Genomic DNA, 24,592 nt, shown 5'->3' with positions numbered 1-24,592 from the left:
TCAACAGTCCTGTGTGGAACAGCCATGGATTTTAGTGACGGTTGCTAAAATCATTTTCCTCATACAAACAGAAATCTTCATCTCTTTTCTGTTACTGAGTAAATAGTACATACCAGCACTATTTCAAAATAACAAACTCTTGATTGAATAATAAAAACTACAGTTAAACACTAAAAAACTCTAAGCCATCTCCGTGGAGATGTTGCCTGTACAACGGCAAAGAGAATGACTGGGGTAGGCGGAGCCTAGGAGGGATCATGTGACCAGCTTTGCTGGGCTCTTTGCCATTTCCTGTTGGGGAAGAGAATATCCCACAAGTAAGGATGACGCCGTGGACCGGACACACCTATGTTGGAGAAATAAGGAATTGGAATAATTGTGCTTTATACAAAAAAATCATAACCACCACAAAAAAAGGGTGGGCCTCATGGACTCTTGCTAATATGAAAGAAATGAATTTATCAGGTAAGTTCTTACATAAATTATGTTTTCTTTCATGTAATTAGCAAGAGTCCATGAGCTAGTGACGTATGGGATAATGAATACCCAAGATGTGGATCTTCCCCGCAAGAGTCACTAGAGAGGGAGGGATAAAATAAAGACAGCCAATTCCGCTGAAAATAATCCACACCCAAAATAAAGTTTAAATCTTATAATGAAAAAAAAACTGAAATTATAAGCAGAAGAATCAAACTGAAACAGCTGCCTGAAGTACTTTTCTACCAAAAACTGCTTCAGAAGAAGAAAACACATCAAAATGGTAGAATTTAGTAAAAGTATGCAAAGAAGACCAAGTTGCTGCTTTGCAAATCTGATCAACCGAAGCTTCATTCCTAAACGCCCAGGAAGTAGAAACTGACCTAGTAGAATGAGCTGTAATCCTTTGAGGCGGAGTTTTACCCGACTCGACATAAGCATGATGAATCAAAGACTTTAACCAAGACACCAAAGAAATGGCAGAGGCCTTCTGACCTTTCCTAGAACCGGAAAAGATAACAAATAGACTAGAAGTCTTTCGGAAATTTTTAGTAGCTTTAACATAATATTTCAAAGCTCTAACTACATCCAAAGAATGCAACGATCTTTCCTTAGAATTCTTAGGATTAGGACACAATGAAGGAACCACAATTTCTCTACTAATGTTGTTAGAATTCACAACCTTAGGTAAAAATTTAAAAGAAGTTCGCAACACCGCCTTATCCTGATGAAAAATTAGAAAAGGAGACTCACAAGAAAGAGCAGATAATTCAGAAACTCTTCTAGCAGAAGAGATGGCCAAAAGAAACAAAACTTTCCAAGAAAGTAATTTAATGTCCAGTGAATGCATAGGTTCAAATGGAGGAGCTTGAAGAGCCCCCAGAACCAAATTCAAACTCCAAGGAGGAGAAATTGACTTAATAACAGGTTTTATACGAACCAAAGCTTGTACAAAACAATGAATATCAGGAAGACTAGCAATCTTTCTGTGAAAAAGAACAGAAAGAGCAGAGATTTGTCCTTTCAAGGAACTTGCAGACAAACCTTTATCCAAACCATCCTGAAGAAACTGTAAAATTCTAGGAATTCTAAAAGAATGCCAAGAAAAATGATGAGAAAGACACCAAGAAATGTAAATCTTCCAGACTCGATAATATATCTTCCTAGATACAGATTTACGAGCCTGTAACATAGTATTAATCACAGAGTCAGAGAAACCTCTATGACTGAGAATCAAGCGTTCAATCTCCATACCTTCAAATTTAAGGATTTGAGATCCTGATGGAAAAAAGGACCTTGCAATAGAAGGTCTGGTCTTAACGGAAGAGTCCACGGTTGGCAAGTGGCCATCCGGACAAGATCCGCATACCAAAACCTGTGAGGCCATGCTGGAGCCACCAGCAGAACAAACGAGCACTCCTTTAGAATCTTGGAAATTACTCTTGGAAGAAGAACTAGAGGCGGAAAGATATAGGCAGGATGATACTTCCAAGGAAGTGACAATGCATCCACTGCCTCCGCCTGAGGATCCCTGGATCTGGACAGATACCTGGGAAGTTTCTTGTTTAGATGAGAAGCCATCAGATCTATTTCTGGAAGTCCCCACATTTGAACAATCTGAAAAAATACCTCTGGGTGAAGAGACCATTCGCCCGGATGTAACGTTTGGCGACTGAGATAATCCGCTTCCCAATTGTCTATACCTGGGATATGAACCACAGAAATTAGACAGGAGCTGGATTCCGCCCATACCAGTATTCGAGATACTTCTTTCATAGCCAGAGGACTGTGAGTCCCTCCTTGATGATTGACATATGCCACAGTTGTGACATTGTCCGTCTGAAAGCAAATGAACGACTCTCTCTTCAGAAGAGGCCATGACTGAAGAGCTCTGAAAATTGCACAGAGTTCCAAAATATTGATCGGTAATCTCACCTCCTGAGATTCCCAAACCCCTTGTGCTGTCAGAGACCCCCAAACAGCTCCCCAACCTGTCAAACTTGCATCTGTTGAAATCACAGTCCGGGTTGGAAGAACAAAAGAAGCCCCCTGAACTAAACGATGGTGGTCTGTCCACCACGTCAGAGAGTGTTGTACAATCGGTTTTAAAGATATTAATTGAGATATCTTTGTATAATCCCTGCACCACTGGTTCAGCATACAAAGCTGAAGAGGTCGCATGTGAAAACGAGCAAAGGGGATCGCGTCCGATGCAGCAGTCATAAGACCTAGAATTTCCATGCATAAGGCTACCGAAGGGAATAATTGAGACTGAAGGTTTCGACAAGCTGAAACCAATTTTAGACGTCTCTTGTCTGTCAGAGACAGAGTCATGGACACTGAATCTATCTGGAAACCTAAAAAGGTTACCCTTGTCTGAGGAATCAATGAACTTTTTGGTAAATTGATCCTCCAACCATGTTCTCGAAGAAACAATACAAGTCGATTCGTATGAGATTCTGCTAAATGTAAAGACTGAGCAAGTACCAAGATATCGTCCAAATAAGGAAATACCATAATACCCTGTTCTCTGATTACAGACAGAAGGGCACCGAGAACCTTTGTAAAAATCCTTGGAGCTGTTGCTAGGCCAAACGGCAGAGCCACAAACTGGTAATGCTTGTCTAGGAAAGAGAATCTCAGAAACTGATAGTGATCTGGATGAATCAGAATATGTAGATATGCATCCTGTAAATCTATTGTGGACATATAATGCCCTTGCTGAACAAAAGGCAGAATAGTCCTTATAGTTACCATTTTGAATGTTGGTATCCTTACATAACGATTCAATATTTTTAAATCTAGAACTGGTCTGAAGGAATTCTCCTTCTTTGGTACAATGAAGAGATTTGAGTAAACCCCAGCCCCTGTTCCAGAACTGGAACTGGCATAATTACTCCAGCCAACTCTAGATCTGAAACACATTTCAGAAATGCTTGAGCCTTCACTGGATTTACTGGGACACGGGAAAGAAAAAATCTTCTTGCAGGAGGCCTTATCTTGAAGCCTATTTTGTACCCTTCTGAAACAATGTTCTGAATCCAAAGATTGTGAATCGAATTGATCCAAATTTCTTTGAAAAATCGTAATCTGCCCCCTACCAGCTGGGCTGGAATGAGGGCCGCACCTTCATGTTGACTTGGGAGCTGGCTTTGGCTTTCAAAAATGCTTGGATTTATTCCAAACTGGAGATGGTTTCCAAACTGATACCGCTCCTGAAGGGGAAGGATCAGGCTTTTGTTCCTTATTGTGACGAAAGGAACAAAAACGATTGTTAGACCTAAATTTACCTTTAGATTTTTTATCCTGTGGTAAAAAAGTTCCTTTCCCCCCAGTAACAGTTGAAATAATAGAATCCAACTATGAACCAAATAATTTATTACCCTGGAAAGAAAGGGAAAGTAAAGTTGACTTAGAAGACATATCAGCATTCCAAGTTTTAAGCCATAAAGCTCTTCTAGCTAAAATAGCTAGAGACATATACCTGACATCAACCCTAATGATATCAAAGATGGCATCACAAATAAAATTATTAGCATGTTGAAGAAGATTAACAATGCTATGAGAATTATGATCTGTTACTTGTTGCGCTAAAGCTTCTAACCAAAAAGTTGAAGCTGCAGCAACATCCGCTAAAGATATAGCAGGTCTAAGAAGATTACCTGAACAGCTTTTCTTAGAAAGGATTCAATTTTCCTATCTAAAGGATCCTTAAAGGAAGTACTATCTGCCGTAGGAATAGTAGTACGTTTAGCAAGAGTAGAGATAGCCCCATCAACCTTAGGGATTTTGTCCCAAAACTCTAATCTGTCAGATGGCACAGGATATAATTGCTTAAAACGTTTAGAAGGAGTAAATGAATTACCCAAATTATTCCATTCCCTGGAGATTACTTCAGAAATAGCATCAGGGACAGGAAAAACTTCTGGAATAACTACAGGAGATTTAAAAACCTTATTTAAACGTTTAGATTTAGTATCAAGAGGACCAGAATCCTCTATTTCTAATGCAATTAAAACTTCTTTAAGTAAAGAACAAATAAATTCCATTTTGAATAAATATGAAGATTTATCAGCATCAACCTCTGAAACAGAATCCTCTGAACCAGAGGAATCATTATCAGAATCAGAATGATGATGTTCATTTAAAAATTCATCTGAAAAATGAGAAGTTTTAAAAGACCTTTTACGTTTACTAGAAGGAGGAATAACAGACATAGCCTTCTTAATGGATTTAGAAACAAAATATCTTATGTTAACAGGAACACTCTGAGTATTAGATGTTGATGGAACAGCAACAGGTAATGTAACATTACTAAAGGAAATATTATCTGCATTAACAAGTTTGTCATGACATTCATTACAAACAACAGCTGGAGGAAAGATACCACAAGTTTACAGCAAATACACTTAACTTTGGTAGGTCCAACATCAGGCAGCGATTTTCCAGAAGTATCTTCTGATTCAGGGTCAATCTGAGACATCTTGCAATATGTAATAGAAAAAACAACATATAAAGCAAAATTGATCAAATTCCTTAAATTACAGTTTCAGGAATGGGAAAAAATGCCAGTGAACAAGCTTCTAGCAACCAGAAGCAAATAAACAATGAGACTTAAATAATGTGGAGACAATAATGATGCCCATATTTTTTAGCGCCAAAAAAGACGCCCACATTATTTGGCGCCTAAATGCTTTTAGCGCCAAAAATGACGCCACATCCGGTAACGCCGACATTTTTGGCGCAAAAACGTCAAAAATTACGCAACTTCCGGTGACAAGTATGACGCCGGAAATAACAAAGAAATTTTTTTGCGCCAAAAAAGTCCGCGCCAAGAATGACGCAATAAAATGAAGCATTTTCAGCCCCCGCGAGCCTAACAGCCCACAGGGAAAAAGTCAAATTTTAAGGTAAGAAAAAAATGATTATTCAAATGCATTATCCCAAATAATGAAACTGACTGTCTGAAATAAGGAATATTGAACATCCTGAATCAAGGCAAATAAATGTTTAAACACAAATATTTAGAACTTTATATAAAAGTGCCCAACCATAGCTTAGAGCAGAGCTTTCCAAACTTTTCCTGTTGGTGACACACTTTTTAAACCTACATAATTTTGCGACACAGTAATTCAGTTGTACTAGCAAAAAGGAGGTTAAACTAACTTGTTTTAAGAGATATGGACACATACATAAATTATATAATAACAAAATGTATTTAAGTTACAGTATGTATGTATGTGCAAGAATTAAAAAAAAGTTTAATACCACCAATAGCTACTTACTATTTTATTGGGATGTATGAGGTTGATGGGATGAACACAGTTTCTGAATATTTGGTGCAATATTAGATAAAGACACTCGCATTTCATCATCAAGCATTTTTAAGCTTTCACTTCCTATTTATATATCAAGGGAGCTAGCTGCCGAAAAAAAAAAAAAACACTTTGACTTCTGACTTCAGCTCAGCGTTTAAGCTGCCGCCCTCAGAGCTCTGCGAGTTGTACTGACTACTGCCCACACTGCAAACACACTGCTATCCCACTCACTGACTACACATGCAGTCATCATGAGCCGATTGAGGAGACTACACGTGTAGTCAGGAGCCAATTTCCAGCTAAAGCCGCCAATGGGAATAGTTTCAGTTCCCATAGGTTAAGATGATCTGTGACCCACTAGGTATCAATCACGAGTCAACAATGTGATATGCTTAGCAAGCAGGCGGAAAGTTGGAAACCAAAAATAAAAAATGTAAAAAATAATTTTACTTACAAAAACATTTGTGCTGAAGCAGGGACACACCTACACACTGCTGCCGACACACTAATGTGTCACGACACACAGTTTGGAAAGCACTGGCTTAGAGTGTCACAGAAAATAAGACTTACTTACCCCAGGACACTCATCTACATGTAGTAGAAAGCCAAACCAGTACTGAAACGAGAATCAGTAGAGGTAATGGTATATAAGAGTATATCGTCGATCTGAAAAGGGAGGTAAGAGATGAATCTCTACGACCGATAACAGAGAACCTATGAAATAGACCCCGTAGAAGGAGATCATTGCATTCAAATAGGCAATACTCTCCTCACATCCCTCTGACATTCACTGCACGCTGAGAGGAAAACCGGGCTCCAACCTGCTGCAGAGCGCATATCAACGTAGAATCTAGCACAAACTTACTTCACCACCTCCATAGGAGGCAAAGTTTGTAAAACTGATTTGTGGGTGTGGTGAGGGGTGTATTTATAGGCATTTTAAGGTTTGGGAAACTTTGCCCCTCCTGGTAGGAATGTATATCCCATACGTCACTAGCTCATGGACTCTTGCTAATTACATGAAAGAAAGGACCCTAGAAACCTAATGTAAGTGCTACAACAAACATTCAAATAAGGGTTTTCACTCCTTATAATGGTCAAGTGGTTGTACTACAATAATGATCACCTGACACGTTGTGCTGTTGAGTCATGTTTTTGTGAACTAATAAAAAAAAATAAAAAGAAATGGGTAAATAAATCAATAAATAAAAAAACTGGGTGAGCGTAAAAATAAATGATATTATGTGAAATATTATAAGAAGATTTATGGTTGCTGTTTTTTTATTACTTTGGGTGAGTTTGGAGCTTGCATGCATTGTCAAAATAGATAAGGTCACCCCTCTGGAAATCAAAATGAGCTTTATGGCGACATAAGTCTACTCAGGTTCTGCACATTTGCAAACTGCCAAAAAGAATCAATTGTATGTTCTGACTTTCAGTTATTATCATTAAAAAATAAAGATAGAAAACCCCAAATTGTTTGTGTTTTTGGAAAGTAAACCGATTCTAAATGTGGGATCATAAAATGTGCATTTGAAATAGTTAAGAAATATTAACTCCAGTGTTTAAAGATGTCAAAGTTTCTGGAAAAACATTTTATAATCATAGTATTGAGGTTATTCCCCACCCCCCCTCTAGTCATGGGTACTGCCATGTTAAAATGTAGCTTTCACTGCTCTCCAGCGCTGATGTGTTTGCACGTGTGCACCAATTCTCATTCAGGTACCCTCAGTGAAACCTAGGTTCCAAAATGGAGGCACCCATAATTTAAGGGAAGGGGCAAGAAATGTACTTAGTGTCTAATGTCCCTTTAAGACGGTGTGAAAACAGGTGAAAATGCATTTTTCTAATGGACAGAAGTAGTGCTGGTGAGTTTTCTTAAAGGGAAAGGATACACCATTTTTTTTATTTATGATTCAGAGTGTAAAATAAAATAAAAAAAACAAAAAACATTTGAAAGAACATTAGATGGCAGAAGGGTTTTCACAAACTGCTTCCATATAGTGCTCCAGACATCTTCATGCTACCTACCTCAGTACGCACATACATATTCAGATGGACTAAGTCTTCAAAATGAGCAGACCTACTTACCTTATCCCCCCCCCCCCTTTATACACAAAGTCCAATAATTAGGTATTGATATTTTCATTATGGGTAGTATTTTGAATGAGCAAAAACAGTTATTTCAATTGCAAAAATAAACCCAACATTTTCCAAAACATTTAATGCACTGCAATTAGTATGACAATTAATTGCGGACACATAAAGGTAACAAAGTTACAGTACAGTGTCCCTTTAAAAATGTAAACGACAGGAGCTATGCATAAAGAGGTGTTCATTGTGCACCATTTGAATATTCATGGTTTACTTTACTATCATATTTAAAAAAACAAAAACAAGAATGTTCCCTGAATACTTTGCAGATAAAAATTCTGCTCAATCTCCATGTGACTGAACTGATGTTTTGAGAATTTAAGATAATAAAAACAGCTAAGAGACCACTGTTGAATTCTAGGTGAAAAATGTACCATTTTACAAAGCATCTGTGGCCTAACAGTAGCCAAAGAGAAATGTCTTGTGCTAAATATCAGTAATTACTACCTGTTCCATAACGTTAAATAACCACAATATATTCTTAAATAGTGAGCTGAATTTGTGTAACATTTAGAGACTTGTAATGTAAATCTCCCTTGTGTAGTGTCTGCGTTGGTTACTAAACTTGATGTCTGCTGTACTGATGACATTTGCCAACTTCTAATGGTCTAGGCACGCAGATCATCCGAATCAGAATTAATGGGAAATAAGCAATGAAAGTAAACTGCTTGGTCTATGATACAATGTCAGCTCTGTTATTATCCAATCATTTAAAAGAGAGCATGAAAAACACTTTTTTTGTACACTGCAGTGCTGTGTCTCTATCTTAGGAATCAGACTGCTTTACTGAAATAAAAAGTCAGTGAATCAGAAATATTCAATGAAACAAGAAGAAGGGGATTTCCAGAAAACAACTGACCTGCTTGTTCGGATGTTTTCTCAGAACGGCTAACAATGCAGGATAGCATCTGGCGCATCCAATCAGAGTTGTACAGCAGTCATTGTAGGAAGAAAGTTTGCTAAACAAAACAGAACAAAATAAAATACAACGTTATAGCAATGTTGTACGAATGCATCTAAATTGCTACATTTCAAATTTGTTTAAAATTTCCAAACACACCTCAGTATTCGTGAAATATTGGTACAGATGTCCTCATCACATACAAAGTGCTCCATCAGCAAACAGAGATCAGAAAGTGCATTGCTCTCTAGAAACATTTGTCTGGACTGCGGAAGATCAGCCAGGTTCCTCAGGGTGGCAGTGAGCTACAGGATGGCAAATATTTGTTTACACATATTAAACAATATCTATATATATCTATATAAATATATAATTTAAGGTTTAATTAACCTATATCCATTATTAAGGGGACAAAAAAAAAACTTTTTTCTTTCTTTCATGATTCAGATAGAACATGACATTTTAAACAACTTTCCAATGTACCTATATTGTCAAATTTATTTTGTTTTCTTGTTATCCTTTGTTGAAAAGCAGGAAGCTAAGCTCAGGAGTGTGCACGTGTCTGCAGCATTATATGGCAGCAGTTTTGCAACAATGTTATACATTTGTAAGAGCGCTAAATGGCAGCACTATTTCCTGCCATGTAGTACTTCAGGCATGTGCACGCTACCTATCTAGATATCTCTTTAGCAAATAATAACAGGAGAATGAAGCAAATTTGATCAAATAAGTCAATTGGAAACTTTAAAATCTAATGTATCATCAGCACAGCTGCCACAATTATTGATCATCATTCAGTGCAAGCAACAAACTAAAAAAGTTTCCGCCTCTTCATAATATAAAGCAGAAGCTGGTAATGGAACAGAGGAATATCACTAAAATAGAAACACATAGCCTTTAACACCGAGTTACTGTGATACATATTTCTAGGAAAAACTATCTGTCTACAAGGATCCTAAAGCCATGATCTTCTAACCAACAGAAATGTTATTTTGTTACCCAGGAATGATTTTGTGGGTTTCTGTTGGATCCCACTAGTAAAAATCTAAAGCCAATAAATATTTTAGCAACTAGCAAAAGTTAGTTGAATCTGCAGCAATATTACTGGATAAAAGATTTGCCACACTTTATTTAATCGTTATTTTGGAAATTCTCACACCTGCACCAGCAGATGGCCGATATTTGGAGAACTTGTTCCTGGAGCTGCGTTGTAAGTGATGATTTGCTTCATTAAGGCAACTAATATTTCAACTGCCTGTTTCTTTAATAAGTCATTTAGAAGAGCAGTATTTCCAGACAGGAATTTGATCGCCGCCATGCAGTAAAGAAAAGCTTCGCTGTTTGCACGGACATCTTCGTTTTGCAGGACCTCCAACAAGTAACCTGGAAAACATTGATGATTTGGATTCAGACAGACAGTTTGCACATTATCCATTACAAATCACAATCAATAGATGTCATACCACTAAAACAAACCAAAATGCATGCACCTAAATAAAGTATAAGACACGAGGCTTGGTACTTGTCCTCATTCTATGTTCCCTCTAAGCATAAACACAAACAATTTTAAAGGGATATGAAAACCAATTTATTTTGTTTACGATTCAGATAGAGCATGCAATTTTTAAGCAACTGTCTTATTTACTCCTAATATCAAATGTTCTTCATTCTATTGGTAACTATTTGAAAAGCAGGAAAGTAAGCTTAGGAGTGAGCCTATTTTTGGTTCAGCACCTGGGTAGCACTTGCTGATTGGTGGCTAAATGAATATAAATATTTGACATTCCAATGTTCTGCAACTAGCAGGACATGCTCTATTTATTCAGAAATATATTATATTTCTACATATATCTGATGGCATTTTGGTACAATATATATTTATACACACATACATACATACAAACATATATATATATATATATATATATATATATATATATATATATATATATATATATATATATATATATATATATATATAAATTCATAGAACATATTCACCCATGTGCAGAACATTGGATTGTGAAATATTTACAGTAAATACACAATATAACACTTTATTAAAAATGAATGAGATCCCTCTAAGAATATTATGAGAATTAACAACCTTTGGAAAGAATACAGATGTGGACCTAAAAAACAGAATTTATGTTTACCTGATAAATTACTTTCTCCAACGGTGTGTCCGGTCCACGGCGTCATCCTTACTTGTGGGATATTCTCTTCCCCAACAGGAAATGGCAAAGAGCCCAGCAAAGCTGGTCACATGATCCCTCCTAGGCTCCGCCTACCCCAGTCATTCGACCGACGTTAAGGAGGAATATTTGCATAGGAGAAACCATATGGTACCGTGGTGACTGTAGTTAAAGAAAATAAATTATCAGACCTGATTAAAAAAACCAGGGCGGGCCGTGGACCGGACACACCGTTGGAGAAAGTAATTTATCAGGTAAACATAAATTCTGTTTTCTCCAACATAGGTGTGTCCGGTCCACGGCGTCATCCTTACTTGTGGGAACCAATACCAAAGCTTTAGGACACGGATGAAGGGAGGGAGCAAATCAGGTCACCTAAATGGAAGGCACCACGGTTTGCAAAACCTTTCTCCCAAAAATAGCCTCAGAAGAAGCAAAAGTATCAAACTTGTAAAATTTGGTAAAAGTGTGCAGTGAAGACCAAGTCGCTGCCCTACATATCTGATCAACAGAAGCCTCGTTCTTGAAGGCCCATGTGGAAGCCACAGCCCTAGTGGAATGAGCTGTGATTCTTTCGGGAGGCTGCCGTCCGGCAGTCTCGTAAGCCAATCTGATGATGCTTTTAATCCAAAAAGAGAGAGAGGTAGAAGTTGCTTTTTGACCTCTCCTTTTACCGGAATAAACAACAAACAAGGAAGATGTTTGTCTAAAATCCTTTGTAGCATCTAAATAGAATTTTAGAGCGCGAACAACATCCAAATTGTGCAACAAACGTTCCTTCTTTGAAACTGGTTTCGGACACAGAGAAGGTACGATAATCTCCTGGTTAATGTTTTTGTTAGAAACAACTTTTGGAAGAAAACCAGGTTTAGTACGTAAAACCACCTTATCTGCATGGAACACCAGATAAGGAGGAGAACACTGCAGAGCAGATAATTCTGAAACTCTTCTAGCAGAAGAAATTGCAACTAAAAACAAAACTTTCCAAGATAATAACTTAATATCAACGGAATGCAAGGGTTCAAACGGAACCCCCTGAAGAACTGAAAGAACTAAATTGAGACTCCAAGGAGGAGTCAAAGGTTTGTAAACAGGCTTAATTCTAACCAGAGCCTGAACAAAGGCTTGAACATCTGGCACAGCGGCCAGCTTTTTGTGAAGTAACACAGACAAGGCAGAAATCTGTCCCTTCAGGGAACTTGCAGATAATCCTTTTTCCAATCCTTCTTGAAGGAAGGATAGAATCCTAGGAATCTTAACCTTGTCCCAAGGGAATCCTTTAGATTCACACCAACAGATATATTTTTTCCAAATTTTGTGGTAAATCTTTCTAGTTACAGGCTTTCTGGCCTGAACAAGAGTATCGATAACAGAATCTGAGAACCCTCGCTTCGATAAGATCAAGCGTTCAATCTCCAAGCAGTCAGCTGGAGTGAAACCAGATTCGGATGTTCGAACGGACCCTGAACAAGAAGGTCTCGTCTCAAAGGTAGCTTCCAAGGTGGAGCCGATGACATATTCACCAGATCTGCATACCAAGTCCTGCGTGGCCACGCAGGAGCTATCAAGATCACCGACGCCCTCTCCTGATTGATCCTGGCTACCAGCCTGGGGATGAGAGGAAACGGCGGGAACACATAAGCTAGTTTGAAGGTCCAAGGTGCTACTAGTGCATCCACTAGAGCCGCCTTGGGATCCCTGGATCTGGACCCGTAGCAAGGAACTTTGAAGTTCTGACGAGAGGCCATCAGATCCATGTCTGGAATGCCCCACAGCTGAGTGACTTGGGCAAAGATTTCCGGATGGAGTTCCCACTCCCCCGGATGCAATGTCTGACGACTCAGAAAATCCGCTTCCCAATTTTCCACTCCTGGGATGTGGATAGCAGACAGGTGGCAGGAGTGAGACTCCGCCCATAGAATGATTTTGGTCACTTCTTCCATCGCCAGGGAACTCCTTGTTTCCCCCTGATGGTTGATGTACGCAACAGTTGTCATGTTGTCTGATTGAAACCGTATGAACTTGGCCCTCGCTAGCTGAGGCCAAGCCTTGAGAGCATTGAATATCGCTCTCAGTTCCAGAATATTTATCGGTAGAAGAGATTCTTCCCGAGACCAAAGACCCTGAGCTTTCAGGGATCCCCAGACCGCGCCCCAGCCCATCAGACTGGCGTCGGTCGTGACAATGACCCACTCTGGTCTGCGGAATGTCATCCCTCATGACAGGTTGTCCAGGGACAGCCACCAACGGAGTGAGTCTCTGGTCCTCTGATTTACTTGTATCTTCGGAGACAAGTCTGTATAGTCCCCATTCCACTGACTGAGCATGCACAGTTGTAATGGTCTTAGATGAATGCGTGCAAAAGGAACTATGTCCATTGCCGCTACCATCAACCCGATCACTTCCATGCACTGAGCTATGGAAGGAAGAGGAACGGAATGAAGTATCCGACAAGAGTCTAGAAGTTTCGTTTTTCTGGCCTCTGTCAGAAAAATCCTCATTTCTAAGGAGTCTATTATTGTTCCCAAGAAGGGAACCCTTGTTGACGGAGATTGAGAACTCTTTTCCACGTTCACTTTCCATCCGTGAGATCTGAGAAAGGCCAGGACGATGTCCGTGTGAGCCTTTGCTTGAGGAAGGGATGACGCTTGAATCAGAATGTCGTCCAAGTAAGGTACTACAGCAATGCCCCTTGGTCTTAGCACAGCTAGAAGGGACCCTAGTACCTTTGTGAAAATCCTTGGAGCAGTGGCTAATCCGAAAGGAAGCGCCACGAACTGGTAATGTTTGTCCAGGAATGCGAACCTCAGGAACCGATGATGTTCCTTGTGGATAGGAATATGTAGATACGCATCCTTTAAATCCACCGTGGTCATGAATTGACCTTCCTGGATGGAAGGAAGAATAGTTCGAATGGTTTCCATCTTGAACGATGGAACCTTGAGAAACTTGTTTAAGATCTTGAGATCTAAGATTGGTCTGAACGTTCCCTCTTTTTTGGGAACTATAAACAGATTGGAGTAGAACCCCATCCCTTGTTCTCTTAATGGAACAGGATGAATCACTCCCATTTTTAACAGGTCTTCTACACAATGTAAGAATGCCTGTCTTTTTATGTGGTCTGAAGACAACTGAGACCTGTGGAACCTCCCCCTTGGGGGAAGTCCCTTGAATTCCAGAAGATAACCTTGGGAGACTATTTCTAGCGCCCAAGGATCCAGAACATCTCTTGCCCAAGCCTGAGCGAAGAGAGAGAGTCTGCCCCCCACCAGATCCGGTCCCGGATCGGGGGCCAACATTTCATGCTGTCTTGGTAGCAGTGGCAGGTTTCTTGGCCTGCTTTCCCTTGTGCCAGCCTTGCATTGGTCTCCAAGCTGGCTTGGCTTGAGAAGTATTACCCTCTTGCTTAGAGGACGTAGCACTTTGGGCTGGTCCGTTTCTACGAAAGGGACGAAAATTAGGTTTATTTTTTGCCTTGAAAGGCCGATCCTGAGGAAGGGCGTGGCCCTTACCCCCAGTGATATCAGAGATAATCTCTTTCAAGTCAGGGCCAAACAGCGTTTTCCCCTTGAAAGGAATGTTGAGTAGCTTGTTCTTGGAAGACGCATCAGCCGACCAAGATTTCAACCAAAGCGCTCTGCGCGCCACAATAGCAAACCCAGAATTCTTAGCCGCTAACCTAGCCAATTGCAAAGTGGCGTCTAGGGTGAAAGAATTAGCCAATTTGAGAGCATTGATTCTGTCCATAATCTCCTCATAAGAAGGAGAATCACTATCGACCGCCTTTATCAGCTCATCGAACCAGAAACATGCGGCTGTAGCGACAGGGACAATGCATGAAATTGGTTGTAGAAGGTAACCCTGCTGAACAAACATCTTTTTAAGCAAACCTTCTAATTTTTTATCCATAGGATCTTTGAAAGCACAACTATCCTCTATGGGTATAGTGGTGCGTTTGTTTAAAGTGGAAACCGCTCCCTCGACCTTGGGGACTGTCTGCCATAAGTCCTTTCTGGGGTCGACCATAGGAAACAATTTTTTTAAATATGGGGGGAGGGACGAAAGGAATACCGGGCCTTTCCCATTCTTTATTAACAATGTCCGCCACCCGCTTGGGTATAGGAAAAGCTTCTGGGAGCCCCGGCACCTCTAGGAACTTGTCCATTTTACATAGTTTCTCTGGGATGACCAACTTGTCACAATCATCCAGAGTGGATAATACCTCCTTAAGCAGAATGCGGAGATGTTCCAACTTAAATTTAAATGCAATCACATCAGGTTCAGCTAGTTGAGAAATGTTCCCTGAATCAGTAATTTCTCCCTCAGACAAAACCTCCCTGGCCCCATCAGACTGGGTTAGGGGCCCTTCAGAAATATTATTATCAGCGTCGTCATGCTCTTCAGTATCTAAAACAGAGCAGTCGCGCTTACGCTGATAAGTGTTCATTTTGGCTAAAATGTTTTTGACAGAATTATCCATTACAGCCGTTAATTGTTGCATAGTAAGGAGTATTGGCGCGCTAGATGTACTAGGGGCCTCCTGAGTGGGCAAGACTCGTGTAGACGAAGGAGGGAATGATGCAGTACCATGCTTACTCCCCTCACTTGAGGAATCATCTTGGGCATCATTGTCATTGTCACATAAATCACATTTATTTAAATGAATAGGAATTCTGGCTTCCCCACATTCAGAACACAGTCTATCTGGTAGTTCAGACATGTTAAACAGGCATAAACTTGATAACAAAGTACAAAAAACGTTTTAAAATAAAACCGTTACTGTCACTTTAAATTTTAAACTGAACACACTTTATTACTGCAAATGCGAAAAAACATGAAGGAATTGTTCAAAATTCACCAAATTTTCACCACAGTGTCTTAAAGCCTTAAAAGTATTGCACACCAAATTTTGAAGCTTTAACCCTTAAAATAACGGAACCGGAGCCGTTTTGAACTTTAACCCCTTTACAGTCCCTGGTATCTGCTTTGCTGAGACCCAACCAAGCCCCAAGGGGAATACGATACCAAATGACGCCTTCAGAAAGTCTTTTCTAAGTATCAGAGCTCCTCTCACATGCGACTGCATGCCATGCCTCTCAAAAACAAGTGCGCAACACCGGCGCGAAAATGAGGCTCTGCCTATGCTTTGGGAAAGCCCCTAAAGAATAAGGTGTCTAAAACAGTGCCTGCCGATATTATTATATCAAAATACCCAGATAAAAAACTCTAAGCCATCTCCGTGGAGATGTTGCCTGTACAACGGCAAAGAGAATGACTGGGGTAGGCGGAGCCTAGGAGGGATCATGTGACCAGCTTTGCTGGGCTCTTTGCCATTTCCTGTTGGGGAAGAGAATATCCCACAAGTAAGGATGACGCCGTGGACCGGACACACCTATGTTGGAGAAATTGCCTTATTCTTGTAAAAAAATGTATGAGCTCTAATACACACCTATCTGTGGGCAGAGCTGAAAGCAAAATCACCCTAAACATTATTAATCTATGAATGAATAATACTGCAGAACCTACAGAGACAAATTCAGGTCTTAGGGGGAGCTCTGAAAACATGAGGACTTTTTCCCATAACACAGTAGAATATCAAAACAGCATAGTGCCGCATACGTCTGTTGCTAAATAACTCATGAGTGCTGTCTTGAAGAACTCATACAGGTGCAGAACTGATGGGGAATCCCATGGGTGATTCTTGTATTCACACCAACAGTGGCAAAGCAGTTACAAAACTGGTGCTGGTTGCAAACCACATTGTCAGGAAAAACATTTGTAAGAACAAAGTCCGGGTAAAGCAAGTCATCAGTGCAAACAGGTTCAACCATTGGTATTTAAAGGGGCAGCAAATATCTTGTAATTACACAACATTCCTGATGTGTTGCTTGGTCTAAATGCTTTTCAAGTTAATATCCTGTTTGCCCTATTTGCTGCAATAGCTAGACTCCACACACCATTTGCCTTATTTGGAGAAGCCTAGCCAAGTTTGAGTCTGCACACAACAAGGATAAGGCTAGCCATAGTCATAATATTAGTATAAAATGCATTGTTTTGCAAACGCTATGTAGCAGGGTTAGACTTGAGAAATCAACATGAATAAGAAAACCAAACATGTTTCAGAGCTAAAATTACATGAAAGGGAGCAAAATAAATAATGAAAGCATATTGAAAAGGTGTTTCATTGTATATAACTAAACATATAAAAATCTCCCTTTCATCTGTCCCTTTAAAACGACTATCAACGAAAAGTTTAGGGAACTAGGGAAGCAACCAGTAATCTTGTTTTAGAACTAAAACTGAAAACAATATTCTTCTCAGACAGGCTGCAACAAGAAGGACCACTTTCTTCTTGTACCATGTCACTGGTCAACGAAGGAAGCAAGGAATCAGAGAAAATATATATACCTGACTGAGACTTTAAGGAGTCAATAAAGCATTTACTTTTTTATCTTGCAAGTTTTCTTGTACCATAAGATCTTTTTCTAGCCTTTTCCATTTTCTGGAAATAGAGAGAAAAACATCAATCTAACACAGCAAAGTTGCTGCATACCACCCCTTTAAGAGTTGTAAGTAAAAGCAGCTATGTTGTCAGAGCGAATCTGAATATCATGGTAGGTTTACAAGTGAGCCCAGGCTTTCAGAGCCTTAATAACAGATTTCTTAATCAGATTAATTCCATATACAGACTAGAAATTGAAATATTGCCCAGAAAAACTGAAGAACTTTACTTTTTCAAGTCTGTCCAACACTGTTTTTGCAGGCACCTGACTCATTTGACAGCCATGTTTCCTTAGTCACATCCTGCCTACTTGTCGAAGACAATTAATAGGAATGTCCTGAACACCTGGCATGCTTAGTGCACCTTTTTTAAGTCTCAGGCTGTGACTTTAAGGCAGACATTTCAAGAATTGAATAGTTCATAGCAAACAAATTACCTTTTTTTCCTTTTTTTAGACAAAGCCACCTTGAAATTACTATTTGCAATTAACAAGAAACAGTTTGTATATATAAAAAGTAGAGTTTTAAAAGGATTTGTATAAACAGAAGATAAATAAATACATTCTCACCTAGTATATTATAATTTTGGAAAAAGTCATCATTATTTTCATTTCGGCTGATTTTAAACAAGACTTTACAGATGGAGAGGAGATTTTTGCCACTGACTTTCAGCTGAAAAACAGAAAAAACATCATATATTTCCATCATAGATGCTAAAATGAACAGTTTAGTCAAGTGGTATTAAACCTTTGTAGCTCTGTATTTAGAAGCATAGATGGAACCTCTGATTTATTTTATTTATGATTGACACAAGGCTCCAATAATGCGATAATGTAATACAATTCTATAAATGTGAAAATGCTGTAAACTAAGAAGTATTTATAAGAATGAATATTATATTCTTAGGTGTAGAATGGGTAGAAGCAAAACTGACTGCAGCCAGCAGAATACAGACATGGTTAAGTGTTGAAAGCTCTCTATACCCCAGGGGATGTGTACAATATAAATGTAAGTGAGCTTGTACAAGAACACAGTTGCTACTCTTATATTTAATTTCACTGTATCAGCAAGCTACTATTCATATGGGCACACAGTTTATTGCCTAGGTAAAACATGGCTGCGTTATTCAGAGAGTGTTTTTATTCACTAGAAAACATTCCAGAATATCAGAGTTAATGCTAAAAGAAACATACCATAAGCATTATGACATTTTTTTACCTTACAAGCTAAGTTGCTGTGAAATTCTCAGCTAGGGACTCCAGCATCTCGGGTCTGATCAATAGAAGCTGCATTATGAAAGGCCCAAGAAGTAGCAACTACTCTAGGGGAATGAGCAGTAATGCACTTGGGGGAGTTTTCCCCTGTGACCAAAAAAGCCTTGCAAATTAAAGCTTTAAGCCAAGCTGTTAAGGAAACAGCCATAGCTTTCTGATCTTTGCAGGAAAAATGAACAAAAAGGGAAGAAGGGACAAAAATATAATTTAGGCTTACCTGATAAGTTAATTTCTTTCATTCTGGTAAGTCCACGATCCATTACCCTTGGAAATTACCTTCCCTGCCACTAGGAGGAGGCAAAGATTCCCAAACCCCAAGAGCTCTATATAACCCCTCCCACTTCTATGGTAATTATTCTGATACATAGCTAAACAAAAAGCGGTAGGAAAAAAAAAAGGAGCAAAAAAATATTGGAGCCAGGGAAAAAAAGATGTGCTATAAAAAAAATACCAAAAAAATTTAACAGGGTGAGGTCTTGTGGACTCTTACCACTATGAAAGAAATTAATTTATCAGGTAAGCATAAATTATGTTTTCTTTCATAAAGGTGGTAAGAGTCCATGATCCATTACTCCTGGGATCCAATACCAAAGCTGTGGAGAGTCCACGAGTATTAGAAAAAAAAAGTACGGTGGGATAAAAAAAAAAATATAAAAAAAAAAACTTTATCCACAATCCTTCAAAACAAGAGATTCTATAATAAAAAGGAACACAAAATAACCATCAGGCAAAAAAATGCTAAAACCATTGGCTAAAGAACTTTCTGCCAAAGACTGACATCAAAGAAGCAAAAAATTGAAGAAAGGCCAAAATAGTTCAACAGAAGTCTCATTCCAGAAAGCCCAAGAAAAGGGAACTGAAGAGCAGAAAAAACTAATAAAGGTGGAGACTATCTAACCTCCAAGCATGTTAATAAAAACATAAGCTTCAAGCAAAAACCAAGAGAAAGCACTTGCTTTCCGACCCTGCATAAAATCAAGAAAGAGAACAAACCAAAGTTTGTCTGAGAAGTTTAGTAGCCCCAACATAGAACTACAAGGCTCTGACAATAACCAAAATGAGAGGAAACCTCTATAAATAAGTTTAAAAATAAAACTTAGAAGGAACAGTAAATTCCCAAAAATTACTTTATCCTTAAAAAGAAAATGATAAGGAGAGAACAGATAACCCAGAAACTTTTCTGGCAAAAGAGATGCAAAAACTTACAAAAAAGAAAGCTTAAAAACTACCCTATGCATAGGCCCAAATGGAGGAGCCTGCAAAATATCAACACCAAACTAAAACTACAGTATGTGGCAAAAACCGGGATAAAAAAAACATAAAAATCAGAAAGATAAGCAATCTTCCTAATAGAAAAAAACTGAAAAGAGCAAAAAACATAAATTATGCTTATCTGATCATTTCAATTCCATATGTGGGAGGAGAGTCCACTGCTTCATTCATTACTTGTGGGAATTAGGAACCTGGCCACCAGGAGGAGGCAAAGACACCCCAGCCAAAGGCTTAAATACCTCCCCCACTCCCCTCATCCCCCAGTTATTCTGCTAAGGGAACAAGGAACAATAGGAGAAATATCAGGGTATAAATGGTTCCTAGAAAAATAAAAATAAATTTTGGTCTGCCCACCGGAGAAACGGGCGGGGGCAGTGTATTCTCCTCCCACAGATTGAAATGAAATTATCAGGTAAGCATAATTTATGTTTTCCATCTTAATGGGAGGAGAGTCCACTGCTTCATTCATTACTTGTGGGAACAAATACCCAAGCTCTAGAGGAAGCTGAATGAAAAAACAAACAAACGGGAGGGCAAAAGGTGGCGGACCCTAAACTGAGGGCACCACAGCCTGCAGAACCTTTCTCCCAAAAACTGCTTCCACCGAAAAAAAAAACTTCAAATTTATAAAACTTTGCAAAAGTATGTAAGGAAGACCAAGTGGCCGCCTTACAAATCTGCTCCATAGAGGCCTCATTCTTAAAGGCCCAAGAAGAAGCCACAGCTCTAGTTGAGTGAGCCGTAATCCTCTGAGGAGGCTTGTGTCCCACTGTCTCGCATGCCAAACTGATCATACTCCTCAACCAAAAGGATAGAGAAGTAGCAGAGGCCCTTTGCCCCCTGCGTTTCCCTGAATACACAACAAATAAGGACAAAGTGTGTCTGAACTCCTTCGTGGCCTGAAGATAAAACTTCAAAGCCTGAACCACGTGCAGATTATGAAGTAACCTTTGTTTGAAGAAGAAGAGTTAGAACACAGAGAAGGAACTACTATTTCCTGATTGATGTTACGACTCAACACCACCTTGGGTAGGAATCCCAATCCAGTGTGAAGGACAGTCTTATCGGCATGAAAAACTAAGTAGGGAGGCTCACATTGCAAGGCCGCCAACTCAGAGACTCTGCGTGCCGATGCAATAGCCAGTAGGAATAGGACTTTCCATGAAAGAATCTTAATGTCAAGCGCATGCATAGGCTCAAACGGAGCCCTCTGCAAAACCTTATGAACCAAGTTTAAGCTCCAAGGAGGAGCCAAATTCCTAAAGACAGGCCTGATCCTAACCAGAGCCTGAACAAAGGACTGAATGCCTGGAAGCTCCGCAAGCTTCTTATGCAACAGTACAGATAAATCAGAAATCTGTCCCCTTAGGGAACTGGCGGCAAGACCCTTATCCAGACCGTCCTGGAGAAAGGCCAAAATCCTGGATACCCTGACTTTGTGCCGGGGGTATCCTCGTTCCTCACACCAGGACAAGTAGGTCCTCCACACCTTGTGGTAGATGCGTTGAGTGAATGGCTTCCTGGCCTGAACGAAAGTGTCAATCACTCTTTTCGAAAATCCTCTCTTGGCTAAGACTAGACTTTCAATCTCCACGTAGTCAGCCTCAGAGAATAGAGATTTTGATGTAGAAAAGGACCTTGAACCACCAGATCCACAAACCACATCCTCCGCAGCCACGATGGAGCAATCAGGATAGCCGAAGCTTGCTCCTGCTTGATGCTGGCCACTACACGAGGTAGAAGAGGCAACGGTGGAAACATGTAAATTAGGTCGAAGTCCCATGGCATCGCCAAGGCATTTTTCAGTTCCGCCTGGGGATCCCATTCCAGAATCCGAGATACTTCCCTCATGTCTAGGGAACTTCTCGTTCCCCCCTGATGGTCGATGTAAGCCAAGGTTATGTTGGCCGACTGGAATCTGATGAATCGGGACGACCCCAGGAGGGGCCAAGCCCTCAGAGCGTTGAATATTGCTCAAAGTTCCAGAATATTTATAGGTAGACTCGACTCCGCTTGAGTCCATCTGCCCTGTGCCTTTCTGGCACCCCAAACAGCTCCCCATCCTGATAGACTTGTATCCATGGTCACAATCTCCCAGGATGGTCTCAAGAAGGATTTCCCCTGTGACAGCTGCCCCGGTCGGGTCCACCAAGATAGGGACTCCCTCACCGGTCTGTCCAGAGATATCTGTTGGGACAGATCTGAATGATCGTCGTTCCGTTGTCTCAACATGCACAGCTGAAGAGGTCTGATATGGAATCTGGCAAATGGAATGACATCTATGATGGATACCATGAGCCCGATCACCTCCATACACCTAGCCACATATGTCCTGGAGGATGTTTGAAGAGCTAGACATTTGGACGCAAGTTTGCAACATCTCTGATCTGTCAAGAATATCTTCATGACTGAAGAATCTATTATCGTACCCAGGAATTCCACCCTGTTGCTGGGGACCAATGAACTTTTTCCTTCCTTTATCTTCCACCTATGGAATTAAAGGAGGAGAAGAGCTCTTGAGTGATCCTCCGCAAGGCTGTAGGACGGAGCCTGGACCAGGATATCGTCCAGATAAGGTGCCACCGCAATCCCCCTGGCTCTCGCTACCGCAAGTAGAGCTCTCAGAACCTTTGTAAAGACTCTTGGGGCAGTCGCCAGACCAAACGGAAGGGCAACAAACTGGAAGTGCTGGTCCAGGAAGGTGAATCTTAGAAACCGGAAGTGATCCCTGTGGATTGGAACGTGAAGGTAAGCGTCCTTCAGGTCTATAGTCCTCATGAATTGCCCCTCTTGAACCAGGGGCAAGAGTGACCTGATCCTCTCCATTTTGAACAATGGAACTGACAAAAACTTGTTTAGAGCCTTTAGGTCCAGAATTGGACGAAACATGCCCTCCTTCTTTGGGACCACAAAAAGGTTTGAATAATACCCCAGACCTCTTTCTGCCGGAGGGACTGAGACGATTATCCCGAGTGATGAGAGATCCCTCACACACCCTAGGAAGGTGTCTCTCTTTTCTGGCCTTGAAGATACATTTGACAGGAGGAACCTGCCTCTGGCGGATATGACTTGAAACCTATCCTGTAACCCTGAGCTACGACCTCCAGAACCCAAGGATCTATAAATGTCTCTTCTCCAGGCCTCCACAAAAAGAGATAGTCTGCCCCCTACATGATCCGAGGATGGCTGGGAGGCCGCCCCTTCATGCCGACTTTGATTCGACAGGCTTCTTGTTCTGCTTGGACTTGTTCCAAGAGTTAGCTGGCTTCCAAGATCCCTTGGACTTCTCAGACTTTGTGACAGGCTGCTGGCGCTGAGACATGTCCGAACGAAAGGGACGAAAAGTAGACCTCTTAGGTTTAGCCTTCTTATCCTGAGGCAAGAAGACACACTTGCCACCCGTGACCGTAGATATAATGGAATCCAGGCCAGGGCCAAACAAAACTTTTCCCTTGAACGGGGGGGGAAGCAATCGAGACTTGGAAGTCATGTCAGCAGACCACAACTTTAGCCACAAAGCCCTTTAACAGAAAATGATGTCTTAGTATTCAGGCGATTAATCTGCTTTGGTCCTAGAATCTCATTGAGGGGAGTCTCCACCTCGACCATTGCTGATAGAGCGTCACACCAGTAGGTAGCTGCACCAGCCACCACAGCCACTACCCTGTCCTCGTAAACCCTATCAAGTTTAGGGATTGAAGGTTCCTCGGGTAGTTTTGGTTCGTGAACCTCCAACGTAGCAAGCACCTCTTTCAGCAGAAAGCGCAAAATCCTCCATTTTAAATTTAAAATCTTGTTCCTCTGCGGACGGAGGCTTAGAATTAGCCGATTCCGACCCAGAAGCAGCATCCTCTGATAAGTCGGAGTTGTCCTCCTCAGCGGATAATCTGAGACATCCAGCGGAGTCGAGGACCCCCGAGATGGATAGCAGTGCCGAACCGTCTGCTGGCACTTAGTAGGATGAGGCATCGCATTAATGGCCGCAGAAACCGCAATCTGTATTAGTAGTGCCCTGGGGAACTGCTTGTGTAATCGGAGATGATTGCGGGGAACGCACCTCGCGGAGCGGAGAACCCTCAGAGGTGGACGGCTCAGTCGTAATAAATATTTTATTCTTTTTAGATATAGCAATATTGTCAAAGCATCTGGAACAGAGTTGTGTAGGCGGTTCAACTGGAACCTCCTCACAATATACACAGTTACTAGGTTTAGATAAAGAGGGAGTATCCTCCAACATATCAGAGTCCTCCATAGCATGCACCTTTATTGCGAACTTGATAAAAAGTTAAATGGCACCTTTATATCCCAATGGCCGGGGCACTCACTGTCTACTATGAACCGGACAAGAAACAGCTTTCGTCTCCTCCAAACGCAGGTTCGAGAAAGAGGAAGTTACAGAGGCCACACCCGGTCACATGGAGTGCCATGCAGGACTGCCCCTGCACTTGAGAGAAAAACACGCCAAAAAAGCCTGCCTCAATCTCTCGCTAAGTGAACTGA

The 24,592-nt window shown here is 40.6% G+C and overlaps 1 protein-coding gene across 1 annotated transcript in view; it reads right to left on the bottom strand.

Moving 5' to 3' along the window:
* The window catches only part of ARMC2 (armadillo repeat containing 2), a 349,446-nt gene that overhangs the window by 176,267 nt on the left and 148,587 nt on the right, over positions 1 to 24,592 (bottom strand). Inside the window, exons 9-12 of the mRNA XM_053710618.1 lie at positions 18,116 to 18,218; positions 10,010 to 10,233; positions 9,010 to 9,155; positions 8,809 to 8,908 (exon numbers count right to left, since the gene is read on the bottom strand). Coding sequence (XP_053566593.1) covers positions 8,809 to 8,908; positions 9,010 to 9,155; positions 10,010 to 10,233; positions 18,116 to 18,218 — 573 coding nt within the window. The remainder of the gene's footprint in view (positions 1 to 8,808; positions 8,909 to 9,009; positions 9,156 to 10,009; positions 10,234 to 18,115; positions 18,219 to 24,592) is intronic.

This window comes from Bombina bombina, chromosome 4 (genome assembly GCF_027579735.1).
Source record: "Bombina bombina isolate aBomBom1 chromosome 4, aBomBom1.pri, whole genome shotgun sequence".
In the NCBI taxonomy this organism is placed as follows: domain Eukaryota; kingdom Metazoa; phylum Chordata; class Amphibia; order Anura; family Bombinatoridae; genus Bombina; species Bombina bombina.
This window is presented reverse-complemented; position numbering and strand designations above follow the sequence as displayed.